We start from the raw sequence: 20,599 nt of genomic DNA, 5'->3' as shown, positions 1-20,599 counted from the left end.
TTCTTAGCGTGTAGCAGTTTGGAAGGGGGAGGGGGGTGAAATCAACTGAAAATTTCTGAAAACATCTATTACGACCCCCCCTCTATTAAGACCCTATTCCTGGGAACCATGAGGGGTCGTTTCAGAGAGGTTTGACTGTACTAGGATACATCTGTTATTTTGCCAGATGATCAGATGAGACAGGGAAGAGATGTTAGATGCAAGAGGCAGAACAGGGAAAAGTCAGGGGAATTGGGTGAATGAAACATGTGGGAACCCTGAGTACGTTTCATGTTATGCAGTGGTGTGTGTGTTGCAGGCTGAGTGAGCGAACCTTCTCCCTGTGGGGCTACATGGCGAACCACACGGACGAGTACATAAACCCGCTGTACAACCCAGACAGCAAGCCAGACCTGCTGGTCCCCAACGTCGGCCCGCAGTGCATCAAGTTCTGGAGGGGAATGTACTGCCGCTTCGAGAACGGCGTGCACCCGCGGGAGCCCCTGGGAGACCTGCTGCTGGCCACGCTGGACCACAGCTCGTCCCTGGAGGACCACATTCGCCTCCTCACCAAGGTGCGCTGACCTTGCTACCAGTTGTGCCACCCAACTGGGTGGGTTGCTGGCAATATACTACAGCATTTCACCGGGGAAAGCATTAGCTGTTATGCTTTCCGTAGTATCGGTATCGACATTAGCTTTGCGGTTCTCGGTGCCGTTTAATTTGCTGAGAACCGGCAGAACCTAGAACTGGGACCGACCCATCCCTACTTAAAAATACCTGATCTCTAAACCTTTGATGTCCATAACCATTGAGGCAGGAGCTGGTGTATGAATGCGTCTGTGTTGGTGGACTCCCAGGTGGTGGCCATCACGCGGTGTGCTGGGTTCGCCGTTGGTCTGTGACTGCTGTGTGGCTGGGTTGCAGAGGGTGAACTACCTGAAGCAGCGGCTGGCAGAGGAGGGGGAGACGAAACATGGCAACGCTGTGCTCGATGGGATCGTCCTGGACAACCGGTACCTGTACGAGCAAGCGGACGCTGGTCCAGACAGCCTGGCGCTCTTCAAGAATAACAAGGTCACCGCCAATGCTGGTGAGCGGGTTGCCATCAGGAATTGACTAAGGTTTTGTGTGCTTCATTTTAATGTTAGCAATGTGTAATAACGATTATAATTAATTTTATTTGCTGTATGAATATCAAAATGCTGATCACGCAGTTACAGATTGCTCTAGTTTCATTGGATGATTTATACCAGCAGAGTCCAAATGACCCAAATGAGCCTATTATCACTCCCAACTCCATTTAACTGACTGGTTACCAGTGGCCTATTTCATAAAACTACAAGTCTACAAGTTACAAGTAACTTTGCTAGTAACTTGTAAAAACTTTGATAATGTTGTTTCATAAAGCTACAAGTAAATACTTGTAGTTACAAGTGAAATGCTACAAGTTACAAGTTAATTTTACAAGTAAATAAATGTTTTTGTTTCATAAACAAACTTGTAGCTTGCAAGCATATGTAACTTGTGAGAAATTGCTATTAGTGTCAATACATAAGTAGAATATTGTGTAAGTTAGTTATATTAGTTGTTAATCATTAATAAGTCTATGCTTGTGTATAGAATGATATTATAACATCTTAGAATACAATGGATATTATTATATTTACCGATTCTTATAAAGATGATATAGATATTGAGGTTATGAGGTGACCACGCAATTTTAGAGAGAGAGTGAACATGGGACTTGCACAGTATTCGAGTATAACGAAAGGTTCCGCATGAGTGCTGTTAAACTGGAGGAGCTAGTGCAAGATATAGGTCATCTATTGGATCACCCTACACGAAGAAATAAATCGTTATCTGCAAGGCAACAAATATTTGTCTCTCTACATTGGTTGGGAAATGGCGGACAGTACCATGCAGTTGGAGATATGCATGGTATTTCCAAAGCAAAAGTACACAGATGTATCATAACATTTGTGGGGCACAACTCCTAGTGACTGAGCAAATGTCATTATATCAGTCCAAGCTAACAGCTTATCCTTTTTCGTCAGTTTGTCCGAAAATGCTCCAAACAAAATGTTTTTATGTTCATTAATTTTTTTGAGCACACATATTTTGTCGTACATCTGCATTTGCCGTGAACTAATTTTTATCAGCATACACTTTGCAACTATAACCTACAAATTCGTTACATAATCATAACACGAACAATAAACAGCTGACTCGTAAACTTGTAGGTATGTGTTACAAGTGCACCAACTTTTACAAATCAAGCAACTTTCTTTGTGAAACACTTCAGATTCACACTTGTAAGAAATTCCCTTGCAACTTGTAACTAGTAACTTGTAGACTTGTAGTTTTATGAAATAGGCCACAGGAGGGCTAGTGAACCCCGATCTAAGACTGAGTCCCGCTTATAAAACCATGCCTGTGACTGTCATTCCCAGAACTGTTCCCGCTGCCCCCATCCCCATATTTCACAATACAGGCACAAGTTAGCTTGTGGGCCCCATTTCGCCCGCGCCCTGAGGGGCAGAGCCCCTGCGTTTCGTCACGGAGCGACCTAGAAACGTCAGCACGTCACTGCACCAGACACGCGCATCACATATCGGTATGCGAGGCGTTGACACAACAACCGCCCGTGCTTGCGGCCTGCCCTCGTCACTGAGTTGTGCCACCGAGCGGCTGTGACGACCCACACCCAGCCCACACCAAGGACAGAAATTTATAGTCTGCTACACCGAAAAAATTAGGAATGCGACAATTTCGTACCAAGATTTAAAATAAAAAATCTGTTTCGGCACAGCCTACATACGTAGGTAGATTTTGAAGTACCTATTTATTCTGGAAATAATTTGGAAACTTCTTAAACTTCTGGAATATTTAAAGAACTTAATATACATAACATATTTATGTTCTCCAATACAGTAGAACCCCTTTTTTTAACTATTGAAGGGGGTGTCTGAAAATGTTGTAAAATGCTGGAAAGTGTAAAATAAGGGAAATTATCAAATTAATGAAAAATCCTTTATTGGCTCAAGAGAACATATCGTACTCTGATATACACATATTTATTCATTATGAGTGTCCAAAGCATATCTTAAAAGAATTAACTATACACTTAAGTCCCATATTTACATTCTGTAGAGTGTATAGGTAAGCATACAGTCTATGTACATACTTTCATACTTAAATTAGCAATTCATAATAACATGACATTTAGGTTAAGAATATATCACGAACATAAGGTAAGTGTACTAAAGAAAATGTTAAATTAAAAAAAAAAATTCTCAAAAAATAATGAATGAGTATATTCGAGGCCCTTGCACCTACAAACCATTCCTTCAAAAGTACTTCAAGTTCCTCATATTATGATGCACTAATGTATTTTCTCTTAGAAAAACCGCCACACTGAGATGCATTTTCTTCAATCATTTCATGATTTTTCACATTTTTAATAGTTACTGTAATAATGAGTCTATAATTATGATTGTAACCTCACAGCCTAACCTCTCAGCGAGTGAAACACAAGTACCTTTGTGCTTGTTCACACACTTTAAAAAGTTGAGTTTTTCATAAATCGAAAATGTTTTCCATTTTTTACACACTGCCATCTTGTTAAAATTTGTACAGATAAAATAACAGTCAATTACTCACAGAAAAAAATCCAATGTTTTTCTTTATTCACAATATTATTTGTTACCGACCACGTTATTCTTAACAGACGTTGACAAAGGTTTAATACCGGAAATGTATAAAGTACGTAATCCTGAATGTAAAAGTTAGTGATGGAGAGTAGGAATTCCTATAAACTGTAGCGCCAACATTGCGTGCTAACATTTTCTCGAAGTCTGCCTTTATTAGGCCAGTGTTGGCAGCCTGTCAGTACCATTTTTAAAAAAAAAAGCACTTCGAAAAATTTACGAGCTACAGCGCTAGTGTTATGAATTTTTTTGTCTTTCAATCCCTGTAATTTTCCACCCCTTGCAGTATGGTTGGTCATATAAAAAATAATTTTGGACCAAAGTTGTAGATAATATTATTAGATTTTACAAAAAAAAAGGAATTAATTTAATACATAGTTTAAAAGTTACAGATTTTATGAACTTGTTTTTAATTTCTACCCCTTTTTGTTTTACCCCTTACAGCAATGGTTCGTCTTATCAAAAATTGTTTCACACAAAAGTTTTATATAAAAATTATAAGATTAATATAAAATTGGTACGAATTCAATGTGCCTACAAAGAATTTTTTTTTTTTGTTATCGAAACTTTGGTTTTTCAACCCCTTGCACTTATGTTTGGTTGTATCAAAAACTTTATCAGACAATAGATTTTAGTATTACTCGTACAAGTTATAATATGTTCAAATGGATGTGATATATGTATTCCATATTATGGGAGTTACAGCTATTTTTCTGTTTTTCAAAAATCTTCCCCATTTCTACCCCTTTGGTCGGCTTTTGCCCATTAACTAACTTGATCAACATTTTTTACCACTAGATTTTATGCATCAGTTTGGAAGTGATTTGTGAAAATTTGTGACAGTTACCATGTCCACAAAACAGTGACATGTATCTATATAGTATATTTAATTATATAAATGTATATAAAGTTATAAAGTTTTAAGTTGACGATGGTTTTGGGGTTTATGGACCAGGAAACAAAAAACTATATAAAACGGCTACAATAGGTGTTATATTTATTTGAAAGCTACCTAAAAGAACGACCCTGTTATTAAGAAAAATAACTTTAGTCAGTACCGATCTTATCAGTAATTTTACAGAATGAAGCCCTCAACTGTCTCTAAACTTACATATTATTTCCGAGCTTTATATGATTTAATATTTCGTGTAGTTTGTCATAATGGGGTTCTTGAATGAAATTTGTATTAGGTACTTAGAAAAATTTATTAGTTGATAATCAGGGATAAGTATGATGGAATGACAAAAAATTATTGCTAAAACATTTTTATTTGTTTCTGCGAAGGAAAAAAATTTGGTAAATATAAGTGACCTTGTGTAAAAACAGTGTTTTGTTGTCCCACGTAATCAGATGGCATGAGCACATAAACACTTTGTTTACCATCCTGCTGTAACATTTTGTATTAATGAGACTGTCAGCCCAAACCATTACTATGACAGTGTTTGAAGAATTTTGATAAACTAAGGCATGCAGTTTGCCAAAAGTAATCACTTATGTTTATTGTCTATGAAGTTTTATCAAAATTAACACTTCGTCTGAGACATGTAAAGTGCTGAAGAAGGCAAGTAGGTGCCTTGTAAAACACAGTGTGGAATTGAACGGTTGCAGCGAATTTCCATTTGACTGTTGTTCTTTTTAAGTTTGTTTTAAGTACGGTGTGCACAAGTAGCATATATTGATGTCAAGTCAATTCATACAAAAAAATCAAGTATTTTCAAGAGTCGAGTTGTCTTGGAATTGGTTTTTAACTAACAAAAAATAATGGCACAAAGTTTTTTCTACTGTACTTTTTCTACAGTAATTAAAAGAAAAAATATTATAATAAATGTCTCATGGTATGTTTAAATTCACCTATAATAAAACCAAGTATTGGTGAATAGTTTGACATTGGAAGCAACCAGGATGGACGGAAGGAAGCGAGGGGGGATGCGGGGTCACAGTTTCAGGGCTGAGCGGGGCCAAGGCGGAGGTGACGAGCGCCGACCAGCTGGCGGAGGAGGTGGGCTCCGTGGCGCTCGACTGGAAGTCCCTGCGCAACATCCGCGAGTGCGTCTGTTCCTCGCCCTTCGACCACTTCAGCCGCAAGGTCAGTGCTGGTGGCTGATGCAGGCTGTCAGCAGGTCATCAACGTCCTGAAAAAGTGAGGAAACTTAAGGTCTGGTAAGGAAAGTCCTGAAAAAGTGAGGAAACTGAAAGCCTGGTAACGAAAGTCCCAAAGAAGTAAGGAATCTGAAGGTCTGGTAAGGAAATTCCTCAAAAAGTGAGTAAACTGAAGGACTTGTCACAAAAGTCATAAAGAAGTCACTAAATAAACAGTAGTGGTGCTGGAAATTACTTAACTAAATTCCATTTCCAGCAGCATTTTGCGAACTTTCATTTGTTTCTTGACACCTCACCTCAGTTTACAGTCGCATATGGATCTCATCTTTAAATGTTTTACCATTTTTAACTTTAAAATCTGTATGTTCCTGCATATTGTAGAAAATTTTGTTTTGCATTTGCTCATTTTGATTTTGGTTATGTTTGTAGATTTAAAAAAATCACCCTTGTAAAAAGGTTTTGTTAAAGGTTTTGAAAAAGTCCTGAAATTGGTTCACTTGGTATGTATAGACCACCCTGATAGATGTATTGTCAAAGGGTTAGTTAAACAGGGGAAAACCTGGAAATGTTAGAGCATTACAAATTTATGGAAAAATCATGGCTTGGTCAAAGAAATTTATGTTAGGAAAAGGCTATTCCAGAATCGTTAATCCATTAACTGTCTTATCCATTTTTGGATTTTCTGGTTCAGTCTTCGTTGCATTGTTGGTGTGCTTAATAGTTTTGAGCATGTATTTTCTGGCACGTGAAGTCAAATTCCATCTTAAGATGGTGTTTCAGAGTGTGACATAATAAACATTATAATTTGTGCATAATTTCCAGGACTTTTGTTTGGTGGTAACAGTTTGTCATGAAATTTGAGAATTTGTAAGTACTAGGTACTCAGACAGGATTAAAAAACAAAAATCACAAAAATTAATTTTTGTTGTTTTCTATTGAAATATTACAAGTTTTGGTCATTTAACAATTTTAAACGACCTGGAGATGTCAGGTAATTCTGTTTGTGGGTTTTGCTGGACAGCCTGTTGAAGGTGAATGAGGGAGTAGAAAGAAAGTAGGGGTGAGCCGATGCCGATTGCAGATTATTAAGATCGGCCGATTTTGGTCATTTTGCCATTTGTATGATCGGCGTCATGCATGCCGATCCTTTTTGCCGATTACCGCTTCCTGAAGACAAAAAAAATCTCTTTACGTAACACAAAAGCTCTGACATATTTTTTGCTTCAAACTGTTGCTTGACGTTTTTAAGTAACATTTACGTTACTTACGTGTTTTAATCTTGTCTGCAGAAAAAAATTAAGTAAAGTTATTCTTAAAAAATAAACATATTCATGAAAAGTACGTTTGTTTAAAAAGAGTAAACAAAAGCACACCACACCATTTAATAAGTACTGCAACAAAAACATTTTGTCCAACTTAAATAGAAAAAAAGAAAACGCATTTCGTCGTGTTGTTCATATTACTTGTTTATTTTCATCGTTCTGTTTATATGTTTGCTATGTCGTCCAGGTTTGTTTTCTGAACTATCGTCGTAGTACACACTTTCCTCGACAAGAGAAAGAGCGCGCACGTTGCATGCGTACGGCGAGCTATCGATATCGATATTCAACGACGTGCACTCGCTCTACATTGGAATCAACATAATTAAACATGAATAATGCCAACCGGCTACATTTTCATATTATGCGATACGTAGCGGCGACGAAGACAAACAGATAAAGGTTAAAACGTTTGAAAATATCTTTAAAAGAATATTTACACATCAGACAACTTCGTATTTCTGTAAATTTAATACGTAAACGGTAAAATCCAAATGAATAATAGATTACAACTATAAAATACATTGTTTTATATGGGAAAACTACATAATCAAAGCAGTTAGAATCTAACAGCGGGACCAAAACATATTGCGACATTTTTTTCCCCTCCTAATTTGGACGTCTTAAAATAACGGTGAACGATTGTGCGATAAAACACGGGTATGTATATGGAAGACTCGATTGAAAACAATCTATTACTAATCGATTGTGTAACAAACTGCGATAGTTGACCTCGACTGTCTGGCGTGTTTACAACAGTATTTTCATCACAGTTTTCGTTTAGTCATTTTCTTCATGTTTTGAAAATCAGCGTTAAAAGTTGGAGTTTTTATAGTTTCCAGTTAAAATATTGCATTTTCATTGCAAATGTCAAAGAAAAGCAGCTTTGTTTGGAAACATTTTACCGTTGTTGTGGGTGATGAGGGGAAAGCAAGATGCAACCTTTGCAACGCCGAAATTTCGTGTGGTGGAAATTCGACACGTGGCTTCAACACCAAAAATTTGTCGAGACATTTAATGTCATTTCATGACCGTGAAATAAATGCAGATATATTGAAAATGGAAACAATGACAGACAGCAATGCAAGTCATGAAAGTATGTCGGATGCAACTACTTCTGGTGCCAGAATTAAAATACACAGTTCGCCTGCCAAGCTACACAAGTCTGACGGACTGAAACAAACTTCGGTGTTAGAACTCTTCGCAAAGAAAACACCACTTCCACAAACTAGCCCAAAAGCTGTTAAAATTACGCGACTTATAACCGAAATGGTGTGCATGGACTTACAGCCCTTCAGTTTCGTTGAAGATTCCGGTAAGAATAGTTTTTCTATTAATTTTGTTTATGCAATACAATAAAATTTAGCCTCAGTTGCATAAAAAAACATTGTGATCTCAAATATAAGTCATTAACTTATATATTTTGCTTACTTAAAGTAGGCTACCATTGAAAGCTCAACTAACAGTGTAAGCTCAAACACAGTCTGCCCTTTGTTATTTTATAATGAATAAGGAATTAATAATTTTTTTTTACTTCATTCCAGGTTTTTGCAATCTCATCGCAGTACTTTCTCAAGGAAACTCATTCCAGAGTTATATAATGAAACCCAAGACAAAATGAAACACTCTCTCAAGTCAGTATTGCACGGTAGTTTAACATTGGACATGTGGTCTTCAATTTCAAAACAAGACTACATGTCATTAACTTTTCATTCCTTTACCAGTGAAATGGAAAGACTAGAGTACTGCTTGGAAGTGATTCCATTTACCTTTCACCACCATGCTGCAGGTAACATTTCCAGTTTCTTGAAAACTACCCTTGAATCATGGGAAATCAGCCAATCCAAAATTCACTGTGTTATTACAGTGACATCGTCCGGGGCTACGCCCAGCTCGATATGCCATCACACCCCGCCACTCCACTCCTTCCCTGGCGTTTGAATCTCCCGCCGACGTGTGTGTGTGCGTGTGAGGGCGCCGCGAACCACAGGAAGAGGGCGCAGTAGAATCAGTGCTTCGTACCCTTAAATTATTAATAATTTGTTGTTTGTAATTCGCTTTCCTTTTTAGCCCCTGTTATTTTTATAATATTTGTCATTTCAATAATTAACGTAAATTTTAAGTGTATTGATGACCTATCCTGCAGGCTGCCGGAGACGTAGACTTGCCGAGGCCATAATGCAAAACCGATCTTCACCTTTTATTGAGAACTGCATAATAAATTTCTAATGTAATTCTTATATTTTATAATTCTATGTAAGAGATTAAAGAATAGCTTTTAGGGTTTTCTTGAGTAAGCCTCGGCGCAATACGGCCCGAATAACGGTACCATCCGTTTTGGCGCACTGCGTCATTGTCTAGCCACCCCGACGGCCATTGCTCTCCCCAGTCGATCTCTAGCGCTCACCGATGTAGGAAGCACGCCGCACTCCGGGGACTTCAACTTTGATATTCATCTGATCCGGTAATTCTGTCGACTAGTAAGTACTCTAAAACGCTTTCGTGTATCCCCGGGGCCTACCTCGGGAACCGACTGTTTGATTAATATCTGTAACTCCGGTAACGGGACTTGAAACTTTCGCGAACAATCTAGCACGGCCACGTGGTGGCCGGCCTCACCTAAGCCTATTGTGCCGTAAGGCTTTTGACTGTTAAACGACGGGACTAGGAGTATGTAAAGAATTATCGTGCCGATGTGTGTGCAAGGCCAATAAAAACCCGAATCAGTATCTTGCGTTGTGATTGACCACGTGTGTGTTACCCGAGTACCTAGGGGCGTGTGGGACGCCTTAAGAGCCCACGGTAGGGATTAAAGCGTGCCCGACGCTGAGAGCGGGCTGTAGGTCTGGTTATTGCATAGGCAGTATTCGGGGGAAACGGGTCACGTCTCCACACGGGCGACGTCACGCCCTGGGATAGGAGTCTTGCCGGGTCCACGTGCCCCTACACGTGGTGGCGCCCATTAAATTACAGCCTAACATCTTAACAACAACCCCCGGCCACGTCAACAGATAATGCAAAGAATATGATTTCAGGAATGAAGGAAGCAAGACTAGACAGCCCACACACTACAATTAGTTGTTAATAATTTTGTGTTGAAACAGAGAAATGTGCATGACATGTGCAGTCGAGCAAAGAAAGTTGTAGGCCACTTCCATCATTCCGTGTTAGCCACAAAGAAATTGGCAGAATTTCAACAACAAAACAGTTTGCCAAAAAATCGTCTAAAGCAAGATGAACCCACTAGATGGGACAGCACATTTTTTATGCTACAGCGACTCTTTGAGCAAAGAAAAGCGGTTATGTACTTGCTTCCAGAACTAAATTTACTAGTTGACTTGTCCTCTGCTGACTGGAATCTCATGGAGAAGGTATTACCTTTGCTTGAGCTGTTCCACAGAGCCACCCTAGCAGTCGGTAATTCACAGACCACCATTTCTGAAATTATCCCTATAGTTAATGGATTGAAAATGGACCTGGAACAATTTTCTGATGAAACTGTGCATGCAAGCTTGCATTCCATTGTAAAAGATGTAGTTCATCGGTTAAATGAATACTACTGTAATGTTGAAACTGAAAGTAATTTATTCAGGTTTGCCACAATCTTAGATCCACGATTTAAGACTAGTATTTTCAGTGAGCCAGGATTTGCTGAACAGGGGAGGCAGGCACTGCTACAGGAACTTGAGAATGTCCTTCCTGTAGATCCAACAGAAAGTAAAGTGTTGCGACTTGCAACACCGTCTGGTCCAATGTCATCTGTGTACAGCAGATTAATAGCTGCCAAAAGTAATGCCTCCATTGAAAACTGTGTTTCTGTATCTGCTTGACAACAGTTGCAGAAATACTTGGCCGAACCTTTGCTGCCTACAGATGAAAGTCCTTTCTTATATTGGAAATCGTCAGAGTTCAAGTCGCTCAAGAAACTGGCAGTTAAATACTTAAGCTCACCTGCAGCATCTGTTCCTTCTGAACGGTTGTTCAGTACTGCTGGTTTGATCAGCAGTAAGAATAGGAGTTCATTGAATCCAGAAAAGGTCAGGATGCTGGTGTTTCTTAACAAGAACCTCCAATATTTCACATGAACAAAAATGCAGCTGGATGTCTAGTTACCCGAAGAAATGACAAATATTTTGTGCTGAAAGGGGTGTATGAACTTTAAAGACTGAACACTTTTCCCTCCACTTTTGTAACAGTTTTCTCTATGCATGTTAATTTTTTTTACTCTTAGCTGTGTAATGTTTTCTTGTGATATGAGTATGTGAAGTTTATGTGTAAAATACAGTCGATGGAAGATTTATAATGTTTAACAGAAATGTAATTTTGAATTTTTGATTATGTTTTTAAAAATATATTTCACATTAAGTTGTTTGTAGGGTAAGAGTGCATATATTTTTTTTTACCAACAGTGATCACGTTTGTACCTTTATGCAATACTTTACAAGTAATTTGGAGCATATTTTAGAACCAACTTAAAAAAGCACTAATCGGTCAAAAAAAATCGGCATGATCGGTGCCACATTTCTGGCATCGGCATGATCGGCAAATGTGGTGATCGGCTCACCCCTAAAAGAAAGGATTAGTCAAGAGTTAAAGATGAATACATAGATGGTATGAAGCTTGCATAGTATTAACAGATTTTGAGAATTTTATAACTAAATGTATTACTGATATTTGATATTACAAAGCTTCAAGTTATTCAGGGAACCATGGTGGTAAATAGAGCAGATCACTTGCCTCACAAAAAGAGTCCAAATTTTGTTCCCAGTGTGGTCAGACCTGTTTGACAATTCCATGAGCAAGTGAGTTTTCCATTAATTTTTTCTATGCTCATTATCTCTCATCGTATCACATGGCCTGGACGGCGGTGATTTTTTATTCAGCGTAAGCTCACAGAGCTATGGTTTCAGCCATAAATATAGCTACACCGTACAAAACCATGATTTTTTGATTTTTTTTTAAATATCTAAAGAGAAAAATAGCCTGTGTCCATTTCCATTTTCTTACTTCCATAATCCATGGAAAGATTAGTACAAATATAAGATAAAAAAATGAGTTTTGTACTCAATTCATATGTACACTTTGGTGTCACTTTATTTCTTCGAAAAAAATTGCCACAGACTTGTGACATACATAATTTGTTTCTATTGTGATGTTTAAGTTTTTGTTATGTTCAGGATCTTTTGAAGTACAACAATCATCATGTACTCAGGAAAAATGTATTCAGGATCATGTCATCAGGATCAAGGGATAAACTGGGATATGCGACAAGGAATAATTAAATCCGATATTATGGGCTCTATGTGATTATTGACTTCTACCATTTTAAAATAAAATTTCATCTATTTTAAATATTTAGTAATTTCTACAGGGAAATTTAATTTTTTTTTATAACTGATACAAATCCTGCATTTGGCATTGAAATGGATTTTAAAATTTTCTTTTTATTTTATTGATATTTGTTTAGAATTTGGATTTGAAAATGAAATTTGAATTTTTCCACATTGATACAACTTATGAATATTAACAAAAAAAAAAAAGGAGGGGGGGGGGGGGGGGGTGTGTTGGTCTGTAAAGTCGGTTTACGGACGATAATTTTACGTGATAACGTCATATCAAATGTTTTTTCAATAATTAACGTAAATTTTAAGTGTATTGATGACGTATCCTGCAGGCTGCCGGAGACGTAGATTTGCAGAGGCCATAATGCAAAACCGATCTTCACCTTTTATTGAGAACTGCATAATAAATTTCTAATGTAATTCTTATATTTTATAATTCTATGTAAGAGATTAAAGAATAGCTTTTAGGGTTTTCTTGAGTAAGCCTCGGCGCAATACGGCCCGAATAACGGTACCATCCGTTTTGGCGCACTGCGTCATTGTCTAGCCACCCCGACGGCCATTGCTCTCCCCAGTCGATCTCTAGCGCTCACCGAGGTAGGAAGCACGCCGCACTCCGGGGACTTCAACTTTGATATTCATCTGATCCGGTAATTCTGTCGACTAGTAAGTACTCTAAAACGCTTTCGTGTATCCCCGGGGCCTACCTCGGGAGCCGACTGTTTGATTAATATCTGTAACTCCGGTAACGGGACTTGAAACTTTCGCGAACAATCTAGCACGGCCACGTGGTGGCCGGCCTCACCTAAGCCTATTGTGCCGTAAGGCTTTTGACTGTTAAACGACGGGACTAGGAGTATGTAAAGAATTATCGTGCCGATGTGTGTGCAAGGCCAATAAAAACCCGAATCAGTATCTTGCGTTGTGATTGACTACGTGTGTGTTACCCGAGTACCTAGGGGCGTGTGGGACGCCTTAAGAGCCCACGGTAGGGATTAAAGCGTGCCCGACGCTGAGAGCGGGCTGTAGGTCTGGTTATTGCATAGGCAGTATTCGGGGGAAACGGGTCACGTCTCCACACGGGCGACGTCACGCCCTGGGATAGGAGTCTTGCCGGGTCCACGTGCCCCTACACGTGGTGGCGCCCATTAAATTACAGCCTAACATCTTAACAACAACCCCCGGCCACGTCAACAGATAATGCAAAGAATATGATTTCAGGAATGAAGGAAGCAAGACTAGACAGCCCACACACTACAATTAGTTGTTAATAATTTTGTGTTGAAACAGAGAAATGTGCATGACATGTGCAGTCGAGCAAAGAAAGTTGTAGGCCACTTCCATCATTCCATGTTAGCCACAAAGAAATTGGCAGAATTTCAACAACAAAACAGTTTGCCAAAAAATCGTCTAAAGCAAGATGAACCCACTAGATGGGACAGCACATTTTTTATGCTACAGCGACTCTTTGAGCAAAGAAAAGCGGTTATGTACTTGCTTCCAGAACTAAATTTACTAGTTGACTTGTCCTCTGCTGACTGGAATCTCATGGAGAAGGTATTACCTTTGCTTGAGCTGTTCCACAGAGCCACCCTAGCAGTCAGTAATTCACAGACCACCATTTCTGAAATTATCCCTATAGTTAATGGATTGAAAATGGACCTGGAACAATTTTCTGATGAAACTGTGCATGCAAGCTTGCATTCCATTGTAAAAGATGTAGTTCATCGGTTAAATGAATACTACTGTAATGTTGAAACTGAAAGTAATTTATTCAGGTTTGCCACAATCTTAGATCCACGATTTAAGACTAGTATTTTCAGTGAGCCAGGATTTGCTGAACAGGGGAGGCAGGCACTGCTACAGGAACTTGAGAATGTCCTTCCTGTAGATCCAACAGAAAGTAAAGTGTTGCGACTTGCAACACCGTCTGGTCCAATGTCATCTGTGTACAGCAGATTAATAGCTGCCAAAAGTAATGCCTCCATTGAAAACTGTGTTTCTGTATCTGCTTGACAACAGTTGCAGAAATACTTGGCCGAACCTTTGCTGCCTACAGATGAAAGTCCTTTCTTATATTGGAAATCGTCAGAGTTCAAGTCGCTCAAGAAACTGGCAGTTAAATACTTAAGCCCACCTGCAGCATCTGTTCCTTCTGAACGGTTGTTCAGTACTGCTGGTTTGATCAGCAGTAAGAATAGGAGTTCATTGAATCCAGAAAAGGTCAGGATGCTGGTGTTTCTTAACAAGAACCTCCAATATTTCACATGAACAAAAATGCAGCTGGATGTCTAGTTACCCGAAGAAATGACAAATATTTTGTGCTGAAAGGGGTGTATGAACTTTAAAGACTGAACACTTTTCCCTCCACTTTTGTAACAGTTTTCTCTATGCATGTTAATTTTTTTTACTCTTAGCTGTTTAATGTTTTCTTGTGATATGAGTATGTGAAGTTTATGTGTAAAATACAGTCGATGGAAGATTTATAATGTTTAACAGAAATGTAATTTTGAATTTTTGATTATGTTTTTAAAAATATATTTCACATTAAGTTGTTTGTAGGGTAAGAGTGCATATATTTTTTTTTACCAACAGTGATCACGTTTGTACCTTTATGCAATACTTTACAAGTAATTTGGAGCATATTTTAGAACTAACTTAAAAAAGCACTAATCGGTCAAAAAAAATCGGCATGATCGGTGCCACATTTCTGGCATCGGCATGATCGGCAAATGTGGTGATCGGCTCACCCCTAAAAGAAAGGATTAGTCAAGAGTTAAAGATGAATACATAGATGGTATGAAGCTTGCATAGTATTAACAGATTTTGAGAATTTTATAACTAAATGTATTACTGATATTTGATATTACAAAGCTTCAAGTTATTCAGGGAACCATGGTGGTAAATAGAGCAGATCACTTGCCTCACAAAAAGAGTCCAAATTTTGTTCCCAGTGTGGTCAGACCTGTTTGACAATTCCATGAGCAAGTGAGTTTTCCATTAATTTTTTCTATGCTCATTATCTCTCATCGTATCACATGGCCTGGACGGCGGTGATTTTTTATTCAGCGTAAGCTCACAGAGCTATGGTTTCAGCCATAAATATAGCTACACCGTACAAAACCATGATTTTTTGATTTTTTTTTAAATATCTAAAGAGAAAAATAGCCTGTGTCCATTTCCATTTTCTTACTTCCATAATCCATGGAAAGATTAGTACAAATATAAGATAAAAAAATGAGTTTTGTACTCAATTCATATGTACACTTTGGTGTCACTTTATTTCTTCGAAAAAAATTGCCACAGACTTGTGACATACATAATTTGTTTCTATTGTGATGTTTAAGTTTTTGTTATGTTCAGGATCTTTTGAAGTACAACAATCATCATGTACTCAGGAAAAATGTATTCAGGATCATGTCATCAGGATCAAGGGATAAACTGGGATATGCGACAAGGAATAATTAAATCCGATATTATGGGCTCTATGTGATTATTGACTTCTACCATTTTAAAATAAAATTTCATCTATTTTAAATATTTAGTAATTTCTACAGGGAAATTTAATTTTTTTTTATAACTGATACAAATCCTGCATTTGGCATTGAAATGGATTTTAAAATTTTCTTTTTATTTTATTGATATTTGTTTAGAATTTGGATTTGAAAATGAAATTTGAATTTTTCCACATTGATACAACTTATGAATATTAACAAAAAAAAAAGGAGGGATATTAACAAAAAAAAAGGAGGGGGGGGGGGGTGTTGGTCTGTAAAGTCGGTTTACGGACGATAATTTTACGTGCTAACGTCATATCAAATGTTTTTAAATTGCTGCTTTTAAAAAGCCCACCTTAACCTGTTTGATATTATAGATGATTTTCTCGCACGGTGGTTGGCCCGTTCTTGCTGCACGCTCGGCTCGGGCGGAACGTGACAATGGGTCGTGCTTTTTCGTGCGTGCAGCCGGCGTCCATCGATTTATAAGACGTCATCACGTCAAAACTTTAATTGTAGTTGTGTGTGCAGTGTGATGCAAGGCGTGTGCGTGTGTGGTGCAGTACCACTGCTGGCGGTGCGGGGAGGTGTTCTGCCTGCGCTGCATCGACAAGCACGTGGCACTGCCCGGCCACCTGTCGCAGCGCGCCGTGCCGGTGTGCCGGCGCTGCTTCCGCCTGCTGCGGCGCTCCCCGTCGGGCGACGAGGCCCCCTGATGCCGGGAGCCTGCTCCTGGCACAGCTGCTGGGACAGCTGCCCGCCACTGTGTTTCCCAGCTTATACTCACAGTTCAGTGCTATGGGAGACATGAAGTCTAAGTAAAAAATAAAAATTGTTCAAAATTTATTTTTTGTCTCTCTGGGCATGTAGGCTGCTCCATGTCTGTTTATATGATGTGTAAATTTAATGGGCGAACTATCACTTTGCTTTTAAGGATGCATTTTTATGTGCAGGGAACCAGGTAATGGATCAAGTTGTTTAATTCCTGTGTAATACTGACAAAAAAAAATTGTGAAATTATGATCCAATTGTCAAAAATAGATGATGCTAGGTGTTTTGTTTGTTAGGTATAAAATATAGGCATGGCATATGGCTTGATACTGGGGGATGAAAGTAGTGAAGTTGGTCCGTGGATAATGCCATACTTTTGTACCCTGTAATTATTGCAAATATTTAGTATAAAGGTTCGAAAATTAAGGCTATTTTCTGCTATATTCTTATATGATAATTTATGTAGAAAGTTTAAACATTTCTAAATGCTTACCATGAATAGTGGTAGCTGTGCCACCATAGTAAAATCTCATTAATCCAAAGTGCTCAAGACAAAAATGAATAACATAATTATGAATTTATAAATATATATTTAAATAATGCTTGCAAAAAGTTAATGTAGATTATGCATATTTGTTGTTTGGGGCTTGTTTACAAAATAGCACGCACTGGTTTCCCTCTGCCAGTTGCACCGTAGATCGCAGAGGGTGTGACGTTGAGAAAATTGGAATTGAACTTATTATTAGTTATAAAGCTACAATAATTCAAAATAAGTAAGTGGTTGGGAATAAGTGCTATTAAATGATTAAGTGCCGGACATTTGTGGTACACAAACACATTTATCCATCCATAAATTTTTTTTTAAAAATCACTCTGTGGCATTTATAGGATAAATGAACTAAATTCCTGTTTTCCTCATCATATTCTATTTGATTCAAACACTAGCTTGCACATCTCATGTCATAGCTCTCTTGTGCCTGTTGGCAATGGGATTAGTTTTTCCTTCTCGTACATACATGGCATCCCTGGCAACAGAAGAAGGGGGTGAAGGGCTGCCAAGTGTTGCTGGCTGGGGAGGGCAGGGGGACTGCAGCATTGTGCCTGATAAGAGGGGTGGACAGGCAGGTAGCTAGACATTATGTCCTCCTGCGAGATGTTATTAATTTCCAGGCACTGGCAAAAACTCCCTTGATGTAAAAATCACTGTGACATCAATGTGAGCAGGTAAGTGTGTTAAAAGCAATGTAAATTCACACGGTTGAGTAAACACAAGCAGAGAGGGACAGATGAGCTTTGCAAGGTCGTGGCAGTTGAGGGAGGGAGGGAGTGATGCAGACAGGAGTGACGTCACTGCAACGTCACCACGTCACCTACTGACCAGTCCGGCTCGCTGCTGACCAGCTCGCACGAGCCTGGTGGGTTTAACATTCCACATCATCTTGTTGCACAGCAGAACTATCAGCATTTAAAACCGAATATCAGTATTTAAAAACTTTTTGAGAAAATTTAGCTTAGTTTATGACTAATGTAATAACTAAAATGCATATAAAATTCTGTTCTGACACATGCAAAAAGACAAATTTCTGTGTAAGTGGTATTTAGAATTATCCGAGTTCAAATTAATGAGATTTTACTCTACTATAAAACCAGGATTTCACATTCTGGTAAGTCAGGGAAAGTTAGGGTATTTACTTCAAAACTGGAAAAGTTGTGGAAATTCCTTAGTACAGTAATAATAATTTCAGGGCAAATGTAATGCTTCGTTATGCCATCGCTCGGACTTTTAATAAAAACATTTTTTTTCCAGAGGGTGTTATATCGCATAGTCGTACACACGTGAGGCTCAGTTTGGACTGGTGTAGCTGTCGGGATGGTGGAGACTGGGTTGTCTTTATTTCTTTCAGAAAATTTCATAAAAGGAAAATAAATTTTAAAAAATCCATCAGGCAAATTGGTAATTTTGGTTATGGATAGTCATGAGAAGTCAGGGAAATTTTTTCTATGGTTTTGTATGGATACCCTGATGACATTATTTCAGAATTTAGATTTCTGGGAAAGGTATATTCATTTCATTGTGATTGGCTCTGTTTTTGTTGTCTTATTATTTAGCCCATTCATCACCATCATAAACACCATTTCCTGCAATTTTTTTTTGGAGAAACATCAGCATAATTGGATTTAATTTTCATACTTTCAAGACTGGTGAGGTTTTTCAAATGTAAATGTAACTCTTAAACCTTCAAATCTTGCATATTCTCTATTGTTAAGTCGTGTGTTGTATGCTTAACCTTAACGTGGATAAGTATATATTGATTACCCAGCCTGTGGACAGTTATTATTTTTCTCAGATCAAAATCAGATTGTAAATAATTTGAGCCTCTTTCGAGGTGTGGATAATGTTTTAGAAAATATTTTTGGTTTTTTATTTTAATTTTATTTATCTTCAATCTTTGCATTTACATCATTTACCACAGGTAGATGTTATCTGGATATACATTTATGCTAAATCAATTTATATGCAATATTTTTATGGCGTGTTATTTTTATTGTATTGTATTTTTTGTCATAAGCAATTTTTTTGTTACTGTATGTAGTTGTATGGTCAAGCAGATTTGTGAAACTGCAACCATTGGACAGTGTTAACAGTTTGAATTATGTATTTAATTTCTGTACTTGGTGTTCTGGCTAGAGTTTTGTTTTATTGAGAAACATTTCGTTGGGTGAGTACTACAACTAGGCAACGGCACTTCTGTTGTTTCAAGAAAAAAATAAAAAATAAATTAATTAAAAAAAATAGTGTGGGAAAAAAAGAGGGGAGGGGGGAAAAATTGAGTGACTTGTTTAAACATGGTTGCTGAATTTTAACTTAAGTTGTAGTATGTTGTGAACCCAGCTTATTGAAACTGTCCTGTGTAATTGACCACTTGGTGTATGTTGCCAATTTTTGTAGTTACCTAGTTGTAGTACTCAACCTACAATTTGTGAAAATGTACTCGAACAACATTTAAAATGGAATGTTAATTATCTCAAAGGCTATGTTATGTAAGGTATTAAGCCTGAGGAATGGTTTGATTGGCATGACTCTACCCCTAGTGACACCTCACACTGACTGACATAGTTCAGATCAAACAGTGCTCTAACAGGCCAGGAGCTGTGTAAGGTAGGACAGCCAGCTACTTTGCTAGGACGGTAAAACCACATATGCATTAATCAGTGAACAGTAATGTAACTTTGGCACTTGCAGGCTGAAATTATGTACGTAGTTTCAGATAAATCTGAAGTAGTGCAATCATATGCGAGAAGAAAATAAAGCATATTTATGTTTGTTAAGATAGATCTTTAGATACACGTCTAACCTTCCAAAAAATTGTAGATAAAGTTTACATTTACCTAAACAAGTATGTAACCAAACATAATATGCCTAGTATATACGGTAAAACATCAGTTGGAATCGCTTAAAATAATGGTAAAAATTCTATGGAACCCCCCTGTTACATAAATCTGCAAATAACGTAACTGTTTATGTAGTCAAATTTTTATAGTTAAATACTATATGTGGATTTCCACCACATTAACAGTAAAATTCTATTTCATCACTTTTTGCTACAATATAAAAATAGCTTTTTATTTTTCATTTAAGTTTCTTAACTTTAATAATACTGTAACTGAAACTGGATTTGGTTAACTTTGGCAACCGATGGAAAAGTACAAAGCAAGAAATGTAGCAGTAGACAAACACTATACTTGTGTGAAGGTAGACCTGAGACCGTCTTGCTGAAGCCGTCATTTGTATGGACAGTGTCCTTGCTGTCGATGGATGTGATTGGTGATTATCGTGCTATTTACATGGATATACGGGAATAAAGAATGTTTGTTTAAAA

At 37.9% G+C, this 20,599-nt stretch overlaps 1 protein-coding gene across 7 annotated transcripts in view; it reads left to right on the top strand.

Annotated features, from left to right (window-relative positions):
• Positions 1-20,599, top strand: part of LOC134536553 (myotubularin-related protein 6) — a 211,039-nt gene extending 190,440 nt beyond the window's left edge. For 6 of the 7 annotated variants that reach the window (XM_063376301.1, XM_063376299.1, XM_063376304.1 and 3 more), the window contains 4 exons: positions 299-554; positions 907-1,072; positions 5,630-5,775; positions 16,511-20,599. In XM_063376301.1, coding sequence (XP_063232371.1) covers positions 299-554; positions 907-1,072; positions 5,630-5,775; positions 16,511-16,663 — 721 coding nt within the window. In that variant the 3' untranslated portion in view covers positions 16,664-20,599. Of the gene's footprint in view, positions 1-298; positions 555-906; positions 1,073-5,629; positions 5,830-16,510 lie in introns of all 7 variants that reach the window. The other variant, XM_063376303.1, reaches the window with a different exon arrangement.

The sequence above is a fragment of the Bacillus rossius genome, chromosome 11 (genome assembly GCF_032445375.1).
Source record: "Bacillus rossius redtenbacheri isolate Brsri chromosome 11, Brsri_v3, whole genome shotgun sequence".
NCBI lineage: Eukaryota > Metazoa > Arthropoda > Insecta > Phasmatodea > Bacillidae > Bacillus > Bacillus rossius.
Note: the sequence above shows the minus strand (reverse complement) of the source record. Positions and strands in the feature narration are given on the sequence as shown.